The sequence below is a fragment of the Macaca fascicularis genome, chromosome 8, assembly GCF_037993035.2.
Source record: "Macaca fascicularis isolate 582-1 chromosome 8, T2T-MFA8v1.1".
In the NCBI taxonomy this organism is placed as follows: Eukaryota; Metazoa; Chordata; class Mammalia; order Primates; family Cercopithecidae; genus Macaca; species Macaca fascicularis.
This window is the reverse complement of record NC_088382.1, coordinates 122,913,996-122,938,299: the sequence shown is the minus strand read 5'-3', so window position 1 is coordinate 122,938,299 and position 24,304 is coordinate 122,913,996. Positions and strand designations below refer to the sequence as shown.

Below are 24,304 nucleotides of genomic sequence, written 5' to 3'. Positions count from 1 at the left end.
TATTGTGGCACTATTCACAATAGCAAAGACTTTGAAAGAAATCTTTAAAATCTAAGAATAGGTGAACAATACTTAGTCTTTATAGCAAAGCAGGATCCACAACAGGAAAAAGTGATGACATGAAATTCATCAATATTAAAAACTTTTGCTATGCCATACACTCTATGAAGAATATGAAAAGACCAGCTATTGAGTATCAGACAGTATTTTGAAAGCACAGACTGGAGAAGAGTACCTGCATCTAGAATATATAAAACCTTTCAAATTTAGCAGTTAAAAAATTTAATGATCCAATTAGAAAATGGACAAAAGTGTTTTTTTAATACCTGAATGTGCATTTCTGCTTATCTCAAAATAAGATTTTTAAAAAGAAGAAAACAATAAAGTTGCTTGATTCCCCTCTTGACTCCCCCACACTCAAATCAAATGTCTATATATGTAAAACTATGTTTATGGACTCTTAATTTTATTCAATTAAGCTTATGTCCATCTTTATGCCACCAGTACCATGCTATGTAATTACTGTACCTTTGAAATACATTTTAAATTAGGAAGTAGGTATCATCTAATTTTTTTTCCAAATTGTTTTGGCTATTTTGGTTCCCTTGCATCACATATATTAATATAAATTTTTGGCATCAACTTGTCAATTTTAGCAATTAAAAATAGCCACATTTGATTTTGCAAGGTACTGGTTGAATAAGTGGATCAATTTGGAGTCTATTTGCCTCTCAAAAATGTTGCCTTCCAATTGATGCAAAAAAGGGTATCTATCATTTACATATGTATTCTTTCATGTCTTTCAACAATTTCTGTAGTATTTAGTATAAAAGTCTTGCTTCTCTCTTGTTAAATGTATGCCCAAATATCCTTCTTTGTGCTATTGTGCATCAATGCATTTTCTAATTTTATTTGTTGGATTGTGCATTGCTAAAATATAAAAATACTGTGAATTTTTGTGCACTGATATTTAGCTTGCAGCCTTGCTGAATTTGTTTTTCATTCTAATAGTTTTTAGTGTTTTTTTAGGGTTTTCTGTGTACAGGGATACCTCATTTTATTATGCTCTGCTTTATTGTGCTTTGAAGATATCTTTTTTTTTTTTTAACAAATTGAAGTTTTGTGATAATGCTATATGGACCAATTCGATAGGCACCATTTTCCCAACAGTATGTACTTATATTATAAGCATTTTTACAGCAGTAAAGTTATTTTTTAATTAAGGCATGCATATTTTTTAGACCAAATGCTATTGGGAACTTAATAGACTATAGTATAGTGTAAATGTAACTTTTATATGTGCTGGGAAACCAAAACATTCATGACTCACTTTATTGCAATATTTGCTTTAGTACTGTGGTTTGGAATTGAACCCACAGTATCTTTGAGGTGTGTCTATATAAGATCCTGCCATCATCAAATATTTGTATTTCTTTCTTTGCTGTATGGTTGCATTTTATTTATTTTTTTCTTCCCTTGTTAGAACCTGAAGTATAAGGTTAAATACAAGTGCCAAGAATGAATATCTTTGTTCTGTTCCTGAGCTTAGAGGAAAAACCCTTAGTCTTTCATCATTAAATTTGATGGTGTCATCAGTTTAACATAGATGTTCTTTATCAGGTTGAAGATGTTCCATTCTATTTTTATCTCATTCCTGGATAAATGTCATTTGGTTATTATGTGTGATTATATTTTGCTGAATTCAGTTTTCCAGTATTTCATCAAGGATACTTTTATCAATATTCATAAGGAATATTGGTCAGTGGAATCTTTACCTAGCATTGTCTTGGTTTTTCGGTATCAGAGCAAGATGGTCTTTAAAATTAGTTGGGAAGTGTTTCTTCCTCTTTTATTTTGTGGAAGAGTTTGTGAAAAGTTGGTCTTAATTTTTTTATGTGTTTAGTAAAACTCACCAATGAAGCTTTTTGGGCCTAGCATTTTCTTTGTACAATTATTATTATTTTTCTTAGTCACACATTCAAGGTCTTATTGTAGTTCTATTCGTATGTTCTAATTCTTCTTCAGTTTATGGTTTGGGTCATTCTAGGAATTTGTTCATTTCATTTGAATAATCTAACTTTTTAATTCATAGAATTCCTTATAACCCTTATTTCCATAAGACTCTTAGTTATGTGCTCTCTATTATTCTTGATTTTAGTAACTTGTCTTCTCTCTTTCTGTTCTTGGTTAGTCTAGATAAAGTTTTGTCAATTTGTTCATCTTTTCAAAAAATCAACATTTGGTTTTGAGAACTTTTTTCTGTTGTCTTTGTATTTTCTATATCATTTCTATGTGCTTTGTTGGTTGCAGTGCTCTATAGATGTTAGTGAGGCCTAGTTGACTTCTGGTCTTGCTCAAGTATTTTATATCTTTGCTGATATTCTGCTTTGTTGTTATATCCATTACTGAAAGCAGAGAATTAAAGGCTCCAACTATTATTTTTGAAATATATACTTATCCCTTCAATTAAATCATTTTTTTCCATGTATTTTGAGGATCTCTTGTTAGGTACAAATATTTTCATGATCCTTTTTTATTATTATTAATATGGTCTACTGTAGGACTATAAAAGTATTCATTTACCTCTGTAACATTTTTCTGTTGTCTGTTTGGTATGATATGAGGTTAGCCACTCCAGCTCAATTTTCATAACTGCTTATATATTATATATTTTGCCATCAATTTATTTTACTTTCATTTGTCTTGTATCTTTGTACCAAAAATATGTCTCTTGAATAATAATTTTCATCCATCTAGCAACACCTGTCATTTAACTGGAGTGTTTATTCCATTTATATTTGATGTTATTGCTGACAAGGCAGAACTTATTCTTGTCATTTTGCTATTTGTTTGCTATACACCTTATATGTTTGTTCTTTCCCTTCATTACTGCCTCATTTTTTTTTGTTTGATACTTTCTAGTGTACAACTTTAATTCCTCTGTTATTTCTTTTAATATGTTTTTGAGATATTTTCTTATTTGTAGTGCTGTGGATTACAATTAGCTTCTTACTTCAACATTCTAGTTCAGATTAATACTAACTTAATTTCCAAAACATACAGAATATTTGCAGCAATGTACTTTCATTCCCTCCCTATTTTTATAGTAGCATTTTTATTTTTACTGTCAGATTATCTATACATTATAAACTATTCATTAATGTTTTATAATTACTGTTTTTGCAGTTTAAAAATTATATAGGAAAATAAAACAGTTACAAATATACATTTTTTGTTTTCTTGATGTTCACCTAGATAACTGCTTTGCGGGTACTCTTTATTTATGTAGATTTGAATTGCTGCATCATGCTTTTCCATTTTGGCCCAAAAGACTCATTTTAATTTTTCTTGTAAGAATGGTCGGATAGTGATGCATTTTAGCAGATTTCATTTTTTTTCAAATGTCATTATTTCTGCTTCATTTTTGAGAGCCTTTTTGGTTATAGATATTCTTGTTCATGTTCTCTTGTTTTCATTCCTTTAAACGTGTAATTCTACAACTTTTGGCCTTAATCATTGTTAATCTTCTATATGCTTGATTTATTTTTCCTCTTTTCTGCTTTCAAGATTCTCACTTTGTCTTTCAGCAGTTTGACTGTGATGTGTCTGGGTGTGGATCTCTTTATGTTATTTTTCCTGGATGTGTAGATTAATATTTTGAAATAATATTTGAAAGTATTTGACCACTGTTTCCCATCCCCCACCTGCCCCCCCCCCCCCAAATATCCTTACTGGCCTCACCTCTTGCATCTTCTTCTGGGACTTCAATTATGCAGATCTTGGTATGTGTAATGATGTTCCAAAGGTCTGTGAGGCTCTCCTTATTCATGTTCATTATTTTCTCTTTATGTTCCCTAGAGTGGATAATCTCAGTTGAATTATCTTCAAGTTTACTGATTCTTCTTCATGAAGCTCAAACTTGTTGCTTAATTCCTTTAGTGAATTTTTCATTTTTCAATTATTTAACTTTTCAACTGCAGAATTTCCATCTGGTTATTTTAAGTTAATTTATCATTAATATTATTTATTTGGTGAGACATTATTTGTACCTTTTCAATTAATTGCTAATTTATTTATTTTAGTTCTTTAAACATACTCGAAGTAGCTAACTTAAAATCTTTGTCATATATGTCCAATTTCTGAACTTCAAAAATAGTTTCTAACCACTGATTTTTCAAATGAGCCATACTTTCCAGTTTCTTAGCATGTGTCATAATTTTCCTTGAAAACATGGTATCTTAGTGCAGGAAGTGGTGGTTCACGGCTGTAATCCCAGCACTTTGGGAGGTTAAGGTGGATGGATCAGTTGAGTCCAGGAATTTGAGCCCAGTCTGGGCAACATGATGAAATTCCATATCTACAAAAAAATACAAACATTAGCTGGGCATGGTGGAGCGCGCCTGTAGTCCCTGCTACTTGGGAGGCTGAATTGGGAGGATGGCTTGAGCATGGGAAGGTTGAGGCTGCAGTGAGTCGTTATCACGCCACCGCACTCCAGCCTGGGTGGCAGTGAGACCCTGTATCGGAAAAAAAAAAAAAAGAAAGAAAAAGAAAACATGGCATTTTAAATACTAGAATGTACCATCAGTGGAAATCATATTCTAACCCGCCAGGTTTTGTTGCCTGTACTTGTTTTTCTTTGTTTTGATATTTGTTCATTTATTGACTTTCTCAGGTTAATTCTGTAAAGTCTCTATTCTTTCTAGTGCGTGGCGAACCTAGCCTCTACTCAGTTACTAAATTATAGGTCAGATACTTCCTCAAATATAAGCAAATCAATACCTCTTTCATCTTATCCCAAAAGTTTTTCTCTCTGGTGTGTTTGTGTGTGTGTGTGTGTGTCTGTGTGTGTGTGTTCGAGCACAACTTCAACATTACAACAATTTACAAGTTTGTCTTAGCTTTCACTTCTTTTTTAGGCAGGATCTCAGGTCATCCGTAAGTGAGAGACTGGTTTTTTCTCAGCTTAGCATTCACACAGGCCTGCATGTGCACATAACCTTGTGAATATGGTAGAGCTTTTCAAATCCCCCTATGAGCAAGTCTTTCCCCAGACCTTCCTTTTATGTTTTGGCCAGGCTCTTGTTCCAATTTACACAGCAGCTTCAGGCAGTTGCAATGTTAAACAGTTGTTTCAACTTTTTGTTTTTAAATAAATGATCTGGGAACAGGGCTCTAACCATGGAGAAATCTCCATGTCAGGGCAAATAACAGCAACATGTGCAAATTGAGTTTTCCAGGGGGATGCAAGATAGGCTAAATAGTGACAGTCTTCTGGGCAAGGGGAAAGGAATGTGCTGAGGAGCACCAAATCTGATCTATTCCCTCTAGTTGCTGAGAGGCTGTTTTGCACAGCTACCAGGGATGGGAGGCTGCTGGTTTTCAAGGTTCCTACTGAGAAGAGGGGAATGGGTGTAGTTGAGTTACAGTGCTATATTCCATGCCATTATTAGCAGGGTTTAGCAGTTTTTCTTGAAAAAACACCCCTCATATTAATTCCAGATTTGGGATAAATCCCATAGCTCTGGAAAAAATAGAGTTTGACCATTTTTGCCTGTGTATTTGTTGCTTTTAATGCATGGGACTCTATATGGAGGCCTTCCCTCTGCCATTCCAGAGGTACCACAAAATGCAAGTCATTTTATTCAATAAAAAGTAATACGTTATCACTGATTTTCCTATTCTGCATATATTCTCATAAAATGAGAAGATATCCTCCTAACAGCAGGATGCCAGCTGTCCAATTGAAAAAATAAAGAAAATCACAGAAAAATACTACTCTCTAATTTGAAATACTTTAGTTTTTATAAGTCAGTAGTATTTTATATAAGCTCTTGGGTGGCAGTGGGAAATCCAGCTGGGACTTAGACTTTTTGAAGCTATTCAATTATGTTTGACATAATTCATTATATTCTTTCTCAAACTTTGAAACTTAGGTACAACCTAAGGAAATAATTTTTACTTTCTGAGTTAATTTGTATTTCTACCATTAATTCCATATTTTTATTGAGTAACTCCTATATTTTCCCTATAATATATAACACTGAATTGACTCAATTATCAAAAGGTTTGATGGTAAAAAGCTTAAAATGTCATTCTCATGAATTTGGAATGGATTATAAACTTTATAAAATTAACTGTCTGAACTGCATAGAATTAATTTTGTGTGAAAATAAGAAACTTAATAAAATCAGAAGAACACAGTGGCATAAATGTCTGAAATAAAGTTTACTTAATAGTAGCAGATAATTTGTATTAGTTAATAATTCAGAGATCCAAATGAGGAGACATACACGAATAAGTTTTATAGATAAAACACTTACACATTTCTTCACCGTTAAAATGTAGAGCCTACTAATATGTACATCACAAGCTTATTGCAGAGATTTCATGAAATAGTATATGTTCCTTGACAATAGAAATCTCAGAATAAATGAATATTCTGGAGGCAGCTTTTGCTGTTGCTTCTTGTTTAATTTGTAGACAAATTAGTTACCCTGATTTAAAAAAAAAAACTGTGTTATTATTATTATAGATATTATAGTGAGGATCATCAGAAAAAAAAAAGCTAGAAATAATGGAAAGCAGATTGTTCTCTCACAATCAAACCAATAAATCAACATATTAAGGATGTTAATATAATTAATATAACAACATGGTCACTTTAAAAAGACAAGATGACATCTGGGCCAGCTGGATTTATAACCAACTGAACTCTATCAACATGTTCAAAGAAAGACTGTGTCAGAAACAAGGAGACTTTTTCACGTGTTGAACTGTAAAATGTGGAGTCTAAGATGTGAACATTAGCATTACTTATTGTAATTATATCCCATAAGGGAAATGCCACTGCACTCTGGAGATAACCATGAAAAACTAGCCAAGTTAGGTGCTAGTTTTTGAATGTACACATAATCCGTCTTATTTAAAATAGGTGTTTTTTACTTGTTTTTTTCTAAATTAATTTTAAATATCGTATAATTTAAGATGTCTTCTTATTTGGATTTGCTCTATAGAGAAATATGTTAGGAAGAAATATTGGCACTGTAGTTTTTCATCTCACACTCTGTGAGTTTATTTATTGTAAGTCTACCCTGATGGATAGACTCCTCACCCTCTGTCACTTATTCCATTTTCTCATAATCTGAGGCTAAGATCTACACTTGGAATTATGACACATTCATTTAGGAAACTTTCTGGAACTGGAAGACCCTTTTAGGAGATAGCAGGTGAGTTCGCCTAAACAAACTCTTGTGGCACTGAATTCCAATACTTTTTCTACAATGACTGCATATAGAACTCTTTTCTACCATACAACTCTTTTCATCAATGGGGAATTACGGGATAAAGAATAGACTGAGAAACTTGAGTGTAAGACTGTATTAGTCTGTTTTCATCCTGCTGATAAAGACATACCTGAGACTCGGTAATTTACAAAAGAAAGAGGTTTAATGAACTTACAGTTTTACATGGCTGGGGAAGCCTCACAATCATGGTGGAAGGCAAGGAGGAGAAAGTCACATCTTACATGGATGGTGGCAGGTAAAGAGAAGAGAGTTTGTGCAGAGAAACCCCCCTTGTAATACCATTAGTTCTTCTGAGACGTATTCACTATCATGAGAACAGCATGGGAAAGACCTGCCCCCATGACTCAACTACCTCTCACTGGGTCCCTCCCACAACATGTGGGAACTCAAGATGAGATTTGGGTGGGGACACAGTCAAATCTTATTTCTGCCCCTGGCCCCTCCCAAATATCATGTCTTCATTTTTCAAAACCAATCTTGCCTTTCCAACAGTCTCCCCAAATCTTAAGTCATTTTAGCATTAACTCAAAAGTCCATAGTCCAAAGTCTCATCTGACACAAGGCAAGTCCCTTCTGTCTTTGAGCTTGTAAAATCAAAAGCAAGTTAGTCACTTCCTAGATACGATGGGGGTACAGGCATTGGATAAATATAGCTGTTCCAAATGGGAGGACTTGGCAGAAGCAAAGGGGCTACAGGCCCCATACAAGTCCAAAATCCAGAATGGCAGTCAATCTTAAAGCTCCAAAATGATCTCCTTTGACTATGTGTCTCCTATCTGGGTCATGTTGATGCAAGAGGTGGGTTCCCGTGGTCTTGGGCAGCTCCACCCCTGTGACTTTGCAGGGTATAGCCTCCCTTCTGGCTGCTTTCATGGGCTGGTATTGAATGTTTGTGGCTTTTCCAGGGGAATGGTGCAGTCTTTCTGTGGATCTACCATTCTGTGGTCTGGAGGATGGTGGCCCTCTCTCATAGCTCCAGTAGGTGGTGCCCCAGTAGGGGCTCTATGTGGGAGCTCCAACACCACATTTCTTAGCGCACTTCTCTAGCAGAGGTTCTCTGTGAAGACTCTGCCCATGCAGAAAACTTTGGCTGGGCAGCCAGGTGTTACCATACATCTTCTGAATTCTAGATGGCGGTTCCCAAACCCCAGTTCTTTACTTCTGTGCACTCTCAGGCTCAACACCACATGGAACTGCCAAGGCTTGGGGCTTCCATTCTCTGAAGCGATGCACCAAGGTCTATGTTGTCCCCTTTCAGTCATGGCTGGAGCAGCTGGGACACAGAGCACTAAGTCCCTAGACTGCACACAGCACAGAGACCCTAGGCCCAGCCCATGAAATAATTTTCTCCTAAGTCTTAAGGCCCGTAATAGGAGGGGCTGCCGTGAAGTCTTCCGACATGCCTTGGAGACCTTTTCCCCATTATGGTGAGGATTCACATTCTTTCCACGTAACTTATGCAAATTTCTGCAGCTAGCTTGAATTTCTCCTCAGAAAATGGTTTTTCTTTTTTATCACATTGTCAGGCTGCAATTTTTTTGAACCTTTATGATCTGCTTCCCTTCTGAATGCCTTTAACAGCACCCAAGTCACCTCTTGAATGCTTTGCTGCTTAGAAGTTTCTTCCACCAGATATCCTAAATCATCTCTCTCAAGTTCAAGATGAGATTTGGGTGGGGACACAGCCAAACCATGTCAAAAGACTGATACCCTCTTATTAACTGTAAAGTATAGTATTCATTCATTCATGTATAAAACACAATAGAAATATTGGTTAGTGATTAAAAGAAGAAAGTTACTGGAGAAACTTTTGGAGGAACATACATAATTTTACAATATAAAAGTGTATCTTTTAAATATTTATTTTCTAGTGACAAAAACAAGCATTCAAAAGAAATTAATTTAAATTAACATTCAGTGCTTAGGTTTTCCTTTTATTGCTAAAATGTTAGTAGCCCAAATAATTTGATATATAAACATTTATGAAAGAACATGTGAATAAAATTTATGTTGTTTTTCCCACTATTTCCCTTGACTCTGAAAAGTGTTTTTGGTTTAGTTAAAAAGATACTTTTTATAAGTACATTCATGTTGTTAATTTATGAATAATGCAAATGAGGTCATTTTGAAAACTTACAGTGCAAAATACCTGCTGGGATCCTTAAGTTAATCAAAACACACATTAAACTTTATTCTAATAGGATCAGGTTGAGCCTTGAGCAAATTTGGAGCTGCAAATATATTGAGGAGTTTATATTATTGGATAATCCAGTAGGTAATTTTGTTGGCCACTAGTAAAATAATAATAGTTTGAATAACAATTGAGTAATTTGAGCCATTTGGTTATGTTATTTTACCATTTCTCTATTCATTCTCTTTTATTGAAGTGTTCAATGTCTACAGTGAATTACACCAAGTCTTGAGGATATAATAATAGAGGCAAGGCCTCAAATCTCATGAAACTAATAATTTCAGACAGTGATTAGGGCTTCAAAAAGTGAATGAGGGTAAAGTAATAGTCACTGAAATGGGGTAAGATAGTCAAAAGGACTTCTCTAAATTAAAAAAGTAAGCCAGCCATAGGGCTGGGCATGGTGGCTCATGCCCGTAATCCAAGCACTTTGGGACGCTGAGGTGGGTGAAGAACACTTGAGGTCAGGAGTTCCAGACCAGGCTGGCCAATGTGGTGAAACCTTGTCTCTACCTAAAATACAAAAATTAGTTGGGTATGGTGGCAGGCACCTGTAATCCCAGCTACTCAGGAGGCTGAGGCATGAGAATCACTTGAACCCAGGAAGTGGATATTGCAGTGAATTGAGATCACACCACTGCACTCCAGTCTGGGCACAAAGTGAGACTCTACCTCAAAAAAAAAAAAAAAAAAAAAAAAAAAAAAGCCAGTATAAATGAAGGTTTTTATAATAATGCATTGAAAATCTCAATATGGCAAAATTTTAGCTCTCCCCAGTTTATCTATAGAATCAAAATAATCCCAATCAAAATTTTAGCAGTTTATTTTGTAAATGGATTCTAAAATACATATGTAAATGCTAAGCTTTAAAAAAAAGAGAGCAGTTTTGAAGAAAAAGAATGATGCTGAAGGACTTTCATTACCAAATATAACAATTAGCTCATTATGAAGCTAGTTAAGATAGTGTGGTATAGACCAATGGAACAGAACATCTCAAAATAGGCCTACACAAAAATCCATGTTTAATTTATGACAAACTGAAGTATGGGTCGAAAAGAGTGTCTTTTTTATAAATGGTTCTGGGTAATTTGGATATCTAAATACAAAATAAATTAATCTCTATCCCTCTCTCCCACCACCAAAAATTATGTGTTCCTAATGTGAATGTGATAAGTAAACCAATACAACGTGAGAAGACAGGAGAATTTCGTCATGACTTCAGGATAGAAATGCATGCATATATAATAAATTTATGAGTAAAAGTTTAGAAAATTACACAAATCTGAGGATAATGGTTACTTTGATGAGTAATGAAAGATATTGTGATTAAACTAATGAAGGCATTGTAAAAAGTTGTGATATTGTTAGTTTTTGATATACTTACTGGTAACATAAGTTTTCAGTTTGTAATTATTAAATTGTTCTTGTATGTACATTAATTTGATGCACACTTTATATATTTATTGTATTTATATTAAACAAATTTTTTTAAAAGCCTCTCTAAGGAGATATTTCCAAATTTTTATGTAAAATACTGCATAATTGGGATTATGCAAAGAAATATTGTTCCTCAGTGAGTATTATAAGTTCTTCTTATGAATATGTAGCTTTTCATTTCAATAAATATGAAATTTACAAGTTACATGCACTCACCCCAAATCTTTACAAAAATCTGTTATTCAAACATTTACCCAAAATTATGATACTAACCCTATTTGTCTCTGAGTTTCCTCAGTGTGGAAGTTTGGAGAGTCATTTGGTTTGGGCCAAGAAATGATAGATGAAAGTATTTATTCAGTCAAAAAGTGCTTACTGAATTTCTACTGAATGTCAGGCTTTGCCCAAACCACAATGGCATAAAGGCAAATTTCTGAAAGACTTAGGAAAAACATTCATAAAAAATTACATAGTAAATAAGAAATATTAGAAACAGAAGTATAAATAAAGAAAAGCAGAAGATAAATGACAAATGACACTTTACCTTAATATCTAGTAAGTGATTGAATATTTTGAGGACTCTAATGAGCAGGTGTATATGTGTGCCCCACTCCTTCCTCTGTCTAGAAGAAGAAGTGGTTAGTAAACTCCAAAGAACTATTCCTAGGTCAGCTTCAAGGAATTTAAGAATCCAGTTTAGCACTCCAAAATTAAAGATGGAATATGACTCAGCAAAATAAAAACAAAAATCAGTTATCTATTATATAAGGTACAGGGAGAGAAGTGTGGACTTTATATTGACAATAAGGAGTAGCCAAAGAACGCTATTGAATGAGGAAGTGACAAGATTGGGTTTGTTTGTTGTACAAATGACTTTAGCAGCAATGTGGGGACCTGAGTAGATGGGCAAATGCAGGAAGTCTAGCAGGATAGATTGGTTTCTCTTAAAATAGGATAGGATGCAGGAGATCAGGAATAATTGAATCCACAGGATTTAAAATAGAAAAACAAAGAGGAGGCTAGAGATAGATTTAAGAGACAGTTAATAGAATGAACTAATGAGATTTGAGGATAAGCAAAGAATCCCAGAGGACACGGATGACTAGTTTCTACATAGTATGCTACATCTACACAGAGATATATAGCAAAGGGATGGAAATAGGTAAATGAAGATATGCCTCTTTTATGGTCACTAGTATTGCTTACAGCTATGTCTGTGGTTGCTAAGAAGCCTGCAAAGTAGAGAAGACAGATGAAGACAGAAATCTAGTAAAGGAGTGGTTTTAGGAGAATTTCATGAGATTAGGAAAGCAGGGCATAATCATGGAAACGATAAGAAAAGATTTCCAAGAAATAACAACAATTAGCCATAGCAAATGCACAAAGATGACAAAAACATTTTTTTTTTTCAAAAAAGAACTGATTTTGAAAATGGAAAGGTCATGAGTAATTTTTGCAAGAGTCCTGTCAACATAATTGGTCACAGAAGCTCAGTTGCAGTGTTTTGTGAAGATGACCGGAAAACATAAACACAGGTGTGAATGTTGCTTGTCAGAAACCTTAGCATGCTCAAAAAATTAAAACATCATTCAACTACTATACATATAGTCATTGCATTATTTCTTGCTGAGTAGTAAAGGTGAAATATGGGCCTGATGTTTTTTGAAATCAATATTGTTAATCAAACTCTTGATGACAATGAGACCGAAGTCATGTAAAATTTAGTTACTTTTCACGTGTAAATACACTGTTTAAGTGCACATTAAAAAATAAGGTCTGAAAAACATAATATAAGACGTTTAGAAATTGTAAAACGTGAATCTATGAAAGGTTGCAATGCCAGTTTTTGAGGGCAGTTTTCCATATACTACATACTGACTTATCTAGATTTAGTTTTGCTTCTATGTGTTCTTATAGCAAAGTGTGCACACACGAATCATAATACTTTCTGTATTTCGTAGCAATGGCCTAAATGTCCTGCTATCTCGTGTTTTAGATTGTCAGCTCCCAGAAGACGAGCTGGGAAACTATTCTTTGTATCATTTTACCCTTAAGGCATGAAATATGTGATGATACATGAATGAATATAGGAAAACAATCATCAGAGGAGACAAGAGAAAAAGGAAGTGATGTTCCTCACAAACTATAAAGAACAATGAGGAATTGTGAATTTATGAGAACAATGAACAAGAATAACCAAAGTTGTTTCATTTAGAAATGTATTTACAAAGGCAAATATAGATTCTGAGTGAATCACAATAGTAATCTTAATAGTAATCAGAGAAATTACAATAGCAATTACAAGAGTAATTACTTAATAATTATCAGAGAAATGCAAAAGAAAATAGTATTATAACTTTTTTTTGCCTTGCAAAATTTGCCTTTTAGCCTCTTGACATTGGTTTTGACAATTAATTTTGATATCACTCCAAAAGGCTCAAGCTACAAAAGCAAAAGTAAACAAACAGAACAACATTAAACTAAAAACATTCAGAACAATAAAGGAAACAATCAACAAAATAATAGGCAACTTATGGACTATGAAAAAATATTTTCAAACCACATTTTTGTTAAGGGGTTAATATATCCAGAATTATAAAGAATTCTTATGACTCAATAGCAGAAAAAACAGTAACCTGATTTTAAAAATGGGCAAAAGACCCGAACAGACATTTCTCCAAAGAAGATATAAAAATGGCAAAAAGGTATATGAAGAGATGCTTACCATCATTAATCTTTCGAGAAATGCAAATTTAAACCACTATAAGATATTGCCTTATGTCCATAAGTATGATTATTATCAAAAAGACAAGAAATAACAAGTGTTATCAGGGATGTGGAGAAAAGAAAACCCTAGTACACTATTGGTGGGAATGTAGATTAGCACAGCCATTATGAAAAAACAGTGTGGAGGTTCCTAAAGAAATTAAACATATCATATTAATAGAATCACTATATGACACAGCAACTCCTCTTCCAGGTATATACCAAAATGAGGTACAATAACCACCGTATAAAAATATCTGCACTCCCAAGTTTTTTGCAGCATTATCCACAATAGTCAAAATGTGGAAACAATCTGGATATACATTGAGAGATACATTGATAAAGAAAATGAAATGTGTGTATATACATACACACACACAAAATGGAATCTTATTCAGCCTTAAAAAGGGGATATATATCCCTTTTTATATATACACAATGGAATATATTTTATACACACACACACATACACAGACACACATGCACACACACAAATCTTATTCAGCCTTAAAAAGGGAAATCCCACCATGTGCTACAACCTGGATGGACTTAGAAGACATTATGCTAAGTGAAATAAGCCAGACACACAAATAAAAATACTACAAGCGGGTGGATCACCTGAGGTCAGGAGTTCAAGACCAGCCTGACCAACATGGAAAAACCCATTCTCTACTAAAAATACAAAATTAGCTGCATGTGGTGGCACATGCCTGTAATCCCAGCTACTAGGGAGGCTGAAGCAGGAGAATTGCTCGAACCTGGGAGGCGGAGGTTGTGGTGAGCCAAGATTGCACCATTGCACTCCAACCTGGGCAATAAGAGCAAAACTCCATCTCAAAAAAAAGAAAAAAAAGAAAAAAAAGAAAAATCTTAGTACACTCGGATAGGCAATGAAACTGATTTCCGTGGATGAGCAGGAGTAAGGGGAAGAGAAGGTGGGGAGCTGTAGGTCATAGAGCTGATATGTAAGATGAAAAAGTTTAGAGGCCTAATGTACAACATTAGGACTAAAGTTAATGAAACTGTATTGTAATAAGAATTTTTGTTAAATAAGTATATTTTAGCTGCTCTTGTCACACAAAAAAGTAACTATGTGACATGATAGCTACATTAATCTATTTCACGATGGTAACCACTTTACTCTCTGTGTGTATTCCACAACATCAAGTTGTAAACTTCAAATAAACATGATAAAATTTCTTAAAAAGCAAAAATGAAAAACAAAATTTGCCTTTCAAAAATGTCTAGTGTTGACAGAATTACGGTTGAGGGTGAAAGACACTTCATACAATGGTGCCAGAAACATAAATTTTCATATGTATTAAGTATGGTTTCACTGTATCTATATAAATTTTCAGCATCCCCATTTCTGGGATTCCATCTCAGGAGGTATCCAGCAAGTGCGCAAGGATATATGCCTTTTGTGCACAAAGGATATATACTTTGTACAAGGATATGTGTACAAAACTGTTTTTACAAAGTTGTTCATTAGACCTTTGTAACCATAAAAATGAAGTTATCATTAGGAGAATGGTAAAATAAATTATACTATAGGCATACTATAGGCATACTATATGCTGTGTAGCTATAAAGTCTTTCAAAGAAGAATGTAGTAGAAGTCTACATCTGTACCCAGAATAATGCCAGTGATTTTTTAAAATAGATACAACAATTCAGAAATATATGCATAATATGACTGACATCATTTGAAAAATAATATAAATGCATATCTGCTTGTGCCTAGGAAAGGCCTAGTAAGATAAACACTGCGCTGTTAAAAATGACCAGCCCTGTGAAGCATAAATGAATGAGGGAAGATATTTTGCTTTATAATGCTTACTTCTGATTTTCAAATTTTTAAAGTGAAAAATGTAAACCTCCTTTCTGGAAAAAATGTACTTTATTATAGAGAATAATGCTATGTTTAATCTAACTTCATGATAAACAAAAACAAAAATAAAAAGAAGAATACAGATAAGGAAGTTTAAATATAGGTGTAATTCCTAATTTGTCTAAAAATAAAAGTACTTGAAATGCATGAATCAGCAGGCCCTTGAAGAATGAGTGGACAAAGCTGAGCATGTTATTTTAAGACATATGTCCTTTTTCTAAAACTATCGGGGTTATGGGGCTTGAGAGTATATAAAACAGCCCATAGATCAGATTGTAGCTGAAGGGATTCATGCTTGCCTTTAGTTATGAAGTTCAAATTGGAAGCTGTTCAGGCAGAAAACTAATAGAAATGGGTGATAGCTAATTAACCTAAGGCTTCAAAGTAATTGCTCTGCAAGAAGCAATTTAAAGAGAGACCTTTTAGTTATTTATTTATTTTAGAAAATCATAAAATGCCCTATTTGACTTTTGGTGCATGAGCAAAATTATCTGAATATACACAAATATTGATTTTTTTTTTAAAACCTCTTCTACCTGATCCAACTTCTTGGTCAATTTACAAAGAGGCAAAATGATAACAAGAACTATGCTTTACATCACATAAACATACCAAATATCCCAGGCTTAAGACTTTGCCATATGGTGAGATGTAGGAAAAGATCCCTGTACTAAATTTTTCTCAGAGAATAGGATTATATTGGTCAACCTAGCCCTGAGCCACATTTCTCATCACTGGAGTCAGCAGAGTCAGCTGCTCCAAAGTATATAGCTGTTTTGGCCACTTGAACCCAAGAGGTAGAGGTTGCAGTGAGCCGAGATCACGCCACTGCACTCCAGCCTAGGCGACAGAGCAAGACTCCGTCTAAAAAAAAAAAAAAAAAAAAAAAAAAAAAAAAAAAAAAAAGATATATCACTATTTAATAGAGAAATGGCTCCCCTGGCAAAAACAAGGTGCTAAACAACGTGGAATAAATGCAACATCCCAAATCAGCCACTATCTGCCACAATCTACAACTCTGGCTTCTGAGGACTTCTATTCAGCAGTCCTCTTACTTTTAAAAAGTATCCATACTTACATAACATATATCCACTTTTTTCCCAAAGAAAGAAGCCCTACATTTCCTGCATTTCTATCCCTAGTTCCAAACATAGATACTTTGGGTAGTATGGAGTTCTCTCCCTCAAATTAGCTTGTCATCTCTGATTTACAGCTTTCTGGCCCTTCGGCTTCCTGTAGGACTCACAGATAAAGATAATAACATCTGGGTGAAGAGGTTCTCATGAGAACTTCTGATCCTGTTTAACTGCCTCTAAATGCAAACTTTATTAGCATGCAGTCTACATAAAGACTGGGACCATCTTCTCTTACTGTTGTATTAATCTTAGATTTTTACATTACACAATATGCTACAGATATTATATATTTGAAGAGGTCAGGCGCGGTGGCTCATGCCTGTAATCTCAGCACTTCGGGAAACCGAGGCAGGCGGATCACCTGAGTTCAGGAGTTGGAGAGCAGCCTGGCCAACATGGTGAAACCCTGTCTCAACTACAAATACAAAAATTAGCCGGGCGTGGTGGTGCACGTCTGTAATTCCAGCTACTCGGGAGGTTGAGGCTGGAGAATCGCTTGAACCCAGGAGGCAGAGGTCGCAGTGAGCCAAGGTCTCTCCACTCCACTCCAGCCTGGGTGACAGAGCAAGATTCTGTCTCAAATATATATATTATATATATAATATAACATATATAATATATAGATATATATATTCGAAGAGACAAATTGCTGAAAAAATACAGTAAGTTTTCTAGGTATCTCCAGAACTCATGCTCTCAGTAACTTAGACTTACCATGGAACAAATACAGAAGTTCTTAGGATGGGTGCTATCAATTGTCCAAGATCCATTTATTTAACTTATTTCTGTCCTGACCTTCGGATTCACTCTGATGTGATTAACTTAGGATTCTGTTCATCATGAACTAAATATTTTAATGAAAGGTAGAGCCATTTCATAGACTTAAAAAATTCCTCTTCTATAATCAGGGTGAGATAGATTTTCCTAAAGCATGTGAGCTACAGGGTACAGATGTGAATATGTCAAAAAAAAACTAGCATGTGTTGCCAAGAAAAAATGGAGTTAATTCTTTGGGACCCAAAATGCATACAAAGATCTTCAAAATGTCAATGTTGTTTATGAGCTTCCACAGTGAGATTTAAAACTCTTTGAGGAAAGATACCGTGTTTTAGGATTGTGTTTGTCTGTAGGAACCTGTAATGGATAATGATTCAGATGTATGTGGATAATTTTATTTCATCAACTGCTTTACAATGATTTATCTCAGTATATATTATAAATGATAAATCTTCTATTATTTTGTTTTATATTACATATATATTTGTATATAGTGTCCAGCTCTTAAACTGCCATTTATAAAATTATTGTTAACTTTGGTCTTGGAAACACAGTAGACTTTCAAAATAATATTATCTCCTGGATTATTCTTGATTTATATAATATTAATGTATGTTTATTTGTCTTTTGTTGCAGGATTTATTTATACGTGTGGTGGAACTTTAAAAGGACTTAATGGCACTATAGAAAGCCCTGGTTTTCCATATGGATATCCAAATGGTGCAAACTGTACATGGGTAATAATAGCAGAAGAACGAAATAGAATACAAATTGTTTTTCAGTCATTTGCTCTAGAAGAAGAATACGACTACTTATCATTATATGATGGACATCCTCATCCTACAAACTTTAGGACAAGGTTAGTGTATTTTGAATGGAAGACTGGAGAGAAAATATTTTCTGGGTAAAAGTAGTCTATTTTACAAAAGATGCTTAACATTTGTGATGCAATTGTAATAAACTTGTATTCACCAACTAATTATTATGTATTTGGAAGTATATCATCCCATGAACAAATTAGCTTGGTATCTCTGACGTCATACTGCTAGTACATTAATACCAAGTCTCACAAAGGTGAATGTATATTGAGTAGTGATGTCTTTATAGTGGCTAAAAGTATTTTGTTTTTAAAAATGATTATCTCAAGATTTCATTCATTATGGATATAACTTTTGATAAAGTAAAACATATTATATAAGGTATATTTTAGTGATAATGTTTCCAATTTTAATATACAACACTATGCAAAAACACTTTAAAATCAGCATTCATGGATAGTAGAATAAATTAATTTCTGATATGTGTAATTTATAAAATCTAAATATCTGAAAACTACATTCCTTCATGTCAAAAACGGACGGGGACATTTATATTTTTGCCTCTGCAAACAAAAGTATTTTTTTGAAGCTCAGTGATAAAACAAATGTAAAAATTAACTAACACCCTGACTATTTTTAAGGTAGTTCTTCTCGTTCTTCAGAATTTCCTCTTGGCGAATAGGTTATGTAAAATTAGAAGTGTTTTTGGAAGTCTTACCAAAAACTTATTTTAACTGTAAATCAACTATAATTCAACTAAAAAATTCAACCTTCCAGGCATTGCACATTTTATTTAGTCCTAGATTTATGCCAGTGTTTGTATACTTTTCTTTAAGTGCCGTCAGCTTTTTTAAACTTGTAATTTAAAATATTCTAAGAAGATAACATGTAGGAATTAAAGACTCTTTCCATACTTGGCTATATTTGAGTTATGATTCTGTGACGCTGTTACTTTCTAATAGTTGACAACATGTTCTTGCCTTCCTAATGTACAAGAAGCAGATTATCAGTGCTGACTTTTTACAGTTTCATCAGTCTTCCATATTCCTTTGCATTTATACTTTTTCAATTTTAGGTAAAAAATTAGTGATTATTTTCCTCAAATTTGGGCAGTGAAAACATAATATAGTGGGGAAAATGGTGGATCTGGAGATGAGATTTGTTACATTAGGGTGTTAGGTTTGTTGCTCACCAGTTATTTGAGCAATCCACACTACGTCTGTTTAAACTTGAGACATGGTAATAAGGCCAGGTCTATCCATCTCATTATACTCTTCTGCAGGTATTATGAGAAAATGTGTATGAACCTGCTGCATGGCTATAAAATCCTATTAGAGCACATCGAACTGCTTCCAGTCACATGACACTTAAAAATGTCCGAGTTGTTTCACAAACTTTGTTGTGCAAAAACAAGATTACTAGATTGATTACAGCTAAGATTCTACTGTTCTTTCTTTCTTTTTTTCCTCTATACTCATTTACCGTGTAAATCTGATTTCTTTTTCCTTTTACATTGTTAAACTCATACAATAATTATCTATTTTATAAATATATATTATGGTATGCACGTCTGACTGCTATTTGATCATCATTGCCACTGTCATTAAAAGCTGGTTTTCTTTTGTTAATGCCAAATAATATCTATAAATAGAAGTACAATTTTTTACACTGACAATATGTGGGATATAATTTTCCTAAATATATAAAAATACTTATTTTAATATTACCTGGTAGTTTCAAAGTATCAATTCCCTGATAGTATTGCTTGTACATGTACCTATTCTCTCTAGATCGCCTTGAAAATGAGAAAACACATTTTTATTTTATCTCTTCCCCTCCTTTTTAAACAACTGTGGCCTCTGGGAAGTTAAAAGACTGTGAAATTAGGAAAATAAATTTATTGTTCTCATTCTTTCTTCCCTAATCTGTAAATTGGGAACAACAGCCCTTAATTTACAGAGATTTTATGGGGAATACAATATAATGAAAGGTCAATAACTCTAACCCTTAGCATTTATTGAATGATTCTTCTACGCCTGTCACTGTACTAAGTATTTTGTCTTCATTATGGTATTTAACTTCTCCTGTATTCAGACAATGTAAAATAATTACTATTATTATCATCAGCATCATTTTACAACTGATAAAAATGAGGCTCTCCAGAGTAAAATTGTTGAAAATGGCAAAAGGCAGAACTATCATCGCAATTCAGATTTGTTTCAGTTTAGATCTGAAGCTCTTCAATATATATAGTTTTATGTAGTTATACATAATCTCTAAGGTTTATGTATTGATATATAAATGAAAATCTATTTTTTCTCAGCAGTATTGGATAAAATTTAGTAAGAGAAATAATAATACAAGGCATATTTTCAAACAGATATAATATATACGAATATAAACTGAAAGGTAAGCTCCAAATTTATTTCTGCTATTTATTTTATAGATTATATTCAAACATGTACTCTATTTATACAAGCAAAATGACAAGACTATATTCTAACATGTAGTCTGTGTTATAATGTACTCTTTAGAATCTAATGTTTTGCTCACTGTAAATGTTTAACGCATCTATTGGTTTTTGTGCTTAAAGAAGTACTGTAGCTAATGTTATAGCTGACTTTAGTTAGCAAGACTGGAAGGAAAAAAATTAGTATGTAACCTACAGCCCCTTCCAGACTGTGTTTATATACAAAATCTGCTGTTTGATTAGAAATCGAAACTGCTGCTGGCAGAGTTTGATTCATGTTTGCGTCTGGCTGTTTGACTCACTGTTTTCTTGGGTTTTGTTTCTCTCATATTGGATCATATTCTCACTTAATGCATGTCCTTATGGTGTGTTTGCTGTTCTCTTTCTTCCAGAAATTGATACTTTTTTTTTTACTTTTCCTGAGCTCCAATAGATTTTTAAAAAATGACTTGTCTTTCAATAATGTAGAAAAAAAATGGTTTGTGGTTCTTATCATTCTTCCCTGTCTAAATAGACATGTTGGGATTCATAATCAGAATTTCATATTTTAAAAACTATAAGCCTCCAATTATTAATGATATTGCTTGTTTTTCTCTTAGTTATTTTGTATTAAATGAGAATTGATATTGGTAAAGCACTGTTAGGGAATTTCTTTCTTAGTTATAACATTATTTTAGAACAAATACTAATGCATTTAAGGCAACATTGCTGGACTTGATGCATAAAGGTTAGTCTAAGCTTTGTTTACTTTACATTAATATTATATTTTCCCAATAATAAAGTTATACCAAGAGTAAAAAAAATCACCTATTATTTAATGAGGTAGAGACAGATATATTCGTCCAGGATCACTCTATATATGACATTGTATGTCCTTAGTAATCTCTCTACATTATAATATACATGTTTAATGTGTGATTAAAATCTTTGTAAACATCAATGTATTGAATTTATTAAATATATGTAATCATTTTATGTAAGCATTAATTTATTCAAATATTAAATGTGGATATGATTTATGTAATTATCATTCTATTATGTTTTTAATAATTAATTCACATATTATCATCATTATGAATATACATTTTCTATATTTTAGATTCGTTCTTGGTAGAAGCAGGATGACTAGGTCAGAAGCAAATAATATTATTTATATTACTAATATGCTTTCCAGAATCTTATATCAATGAATATTATTACAACTAGAAAACTATAATTCATTATCTCTCAGTCTTACCAGGCTTACATCTTTTATCCTTAATTTGATTATTTACATATATCTGATTTTTACAGATATCTAACATGTTCTCTTGTTTGATAACCACTCTTATTTTTTCCTGCAAATTGTTTTTTTTTGTTTATGTATCAGTAGTTTTCTTGATGATTTACATAATTCATTTATTCTAAAACATGTAAATGTGTCCCTTTTTTGTGACAAAAATATTTCTCAGCTTGTTGGTTGCCTGTTAAATCTTAGATGTTTTTTCCTGCACAAATAAGTGAAGAATTTTAAAATTTTTATATAATAATATACATTGTCCATTTATTTAAAGATTCATTACATTTCTTTTAATATTAGAAAGTCCACAAGCTGGATCTTTTATAAACACTCATTTTTAAATTCTTTTTCCTAATTTTCAACATGTACAACTTTAATACATATGAAATGTTATAGAATGATAATCTTTTCTCAAAGTGGAAGAGAATGATTATTTCTAAATACCAAAGTAGTAGTGTAGTTATTTTTTAAAAGACTTGACTACAAAAGCTTTTATTTAGTGTGTCTCCTGACATGTTACTATGGTCTCCTCATTGCTACTTTGATATGGCCTATCATTTTGGATGTTGGGCTGTAATAGAAATCCTGACTTACTATAGCTTAAACAAAAAATTGATTTGTTTTTCCTATATAACAAGAAGCTTGTTATTAAGAAACTTGTCAGTAAATCAAAAGCTTTCCCAAAGGTCCTTAGAAGGATTCTTCTCCTATATCATTGGCCAGAACAGCCTGACATCACCATTCCTTGGTCAAAAGTATTCTAGAAAAACAGCTTTCATTTTTGACCTCAATGGTGGAAAGCAGCATGGCGAAGGCTGAGGGCCAGGCAACTGACAAAATCTATCACAATATCCAAAGCTTAATTTTTGCATAATATGATAGATAAATAAATGTTATTTCTAAATAAATTATTTCTAAAGTTGTGATTTAAAAAGAGGAAGTAATTTTCACAAGGTCATAGTCATGGTGTAGTAACGACTACAACATAAACTTTACTTTCCTGAGTTATATAAATGTCCATGGATTAGAAATCTTTAAAAGGATACGTAAAGATAAAAACAAATATAAGTGTAAGTGTTAACATAACACAAAATCTTAAGGTGAAGGCAGATATAATAAAGTAAATACCACATGTTCTCACTTATAAGTGGGAGCTAAACATTGGGTACTCATGGACATAAAGATGGCAACAATAGACACTGCCGACTAATAGTGTGGGGAGGGAGTGAAGGAAGCAAGGGCTGAAAAACTTGTGTACTATGCTCATATCTGGGTGATAGGATCATTCACCTCCTAGGACTTGGTATCATGCACTATACTCATGTAATGGACCTGCATGTATACTCTCTGAATCCAAAATAAAAGTTGAAATTAAAATAAAATCATTAAAAAAGAAAGAAAAAACTTTGGGAGGCAGATGAACTCGGGAGTTTGAGACCAGCCTGGGCAACATGGTGAAACCCCATCTCTACAAAAAATACAAAAAAAGTAGCTGGGTGTGGTGGCCTCTGCTTGTAATCCCAGCTACTCTGGAGTCTGAGGTGGGAGGATCGCTTGAACCCAGGAGGCGAAGGTTGCAGTGAGCTGAGAATGCACCACTGCACTCCAGTCTGGGTGACAGAGCCAGACCCTGTCTCTAAAAACAAAACAAAACAAAACAAAACAAAAGGAAGGAAGGAAGGAAGGAAGGAAGGAAGGAAGGAAGGAAGGAAGGAAGGAAGGAAGGAAGGAAGGAAGGAACCCTGCCAAAAAGAATTGAAAGCTGATTTTAATATGGTGGTTGATAAGACTCTCTCTTATTTCTTAAACTAAATTCAGATGCTTACGTAAACTTTATGACTATCCTTAACTGCTCCTTAAAGAGGGTCTACATGTGGTAAATTTCACTTATACGGAGTTGAAAACAGTAATTATAACTTCTATGCCATTAAAATAAAAGACAAAGAAAGGAAGTATGAGCTATCACATCATTAACTAAAAAATATAAATTACCAAAATAAAACAATACAGATACAGAAATATGAGTTCTAAATACTGAACAATATACCAAATTATAATTCATTACAGGTATTATGAGTATATACCTAAAAAAGCTTAAATGGGCCAGGCGCGGTGGCTCGTGCTTGTAATCCCAGCACTTTGGGAGGCCCAGGTGGGTGGATCACGAGGTCAGGAGATCGAGACCATCTGGCTAACACGGCGAAACGCCGTCTCTACTAAAAATAAAAAAAA

At 33.4% G+C, this 24,304-nt stretch overlaps 1 protein-coding gene across 5 annotated transcripts in view; it reads left to right on the top strand.

The window, feature by feature from the left end:
• Positions 1-24,304, top strand: part of CSMD3 (CUB and Sushi multiple domains 3) — a 1,225,248-nt gene that overhangs the window by 119,819 nt on the left and 1,081,125 nt on the right. For all 5 annotated transcript variants that reach the window (XM_045398613.2, XM_045398612.2, XM_045398610.2 and 2 more), the window contains exon 2: positions 18,142-18,364. In XM_045398613.2, the coding sequence (XP_045254548.2) occupies positions 18,142-18,364 (223 nt within the window). The remainder of the gene's footprint in view (positions 1-18,141; positions 18,365-24,304) is intronic.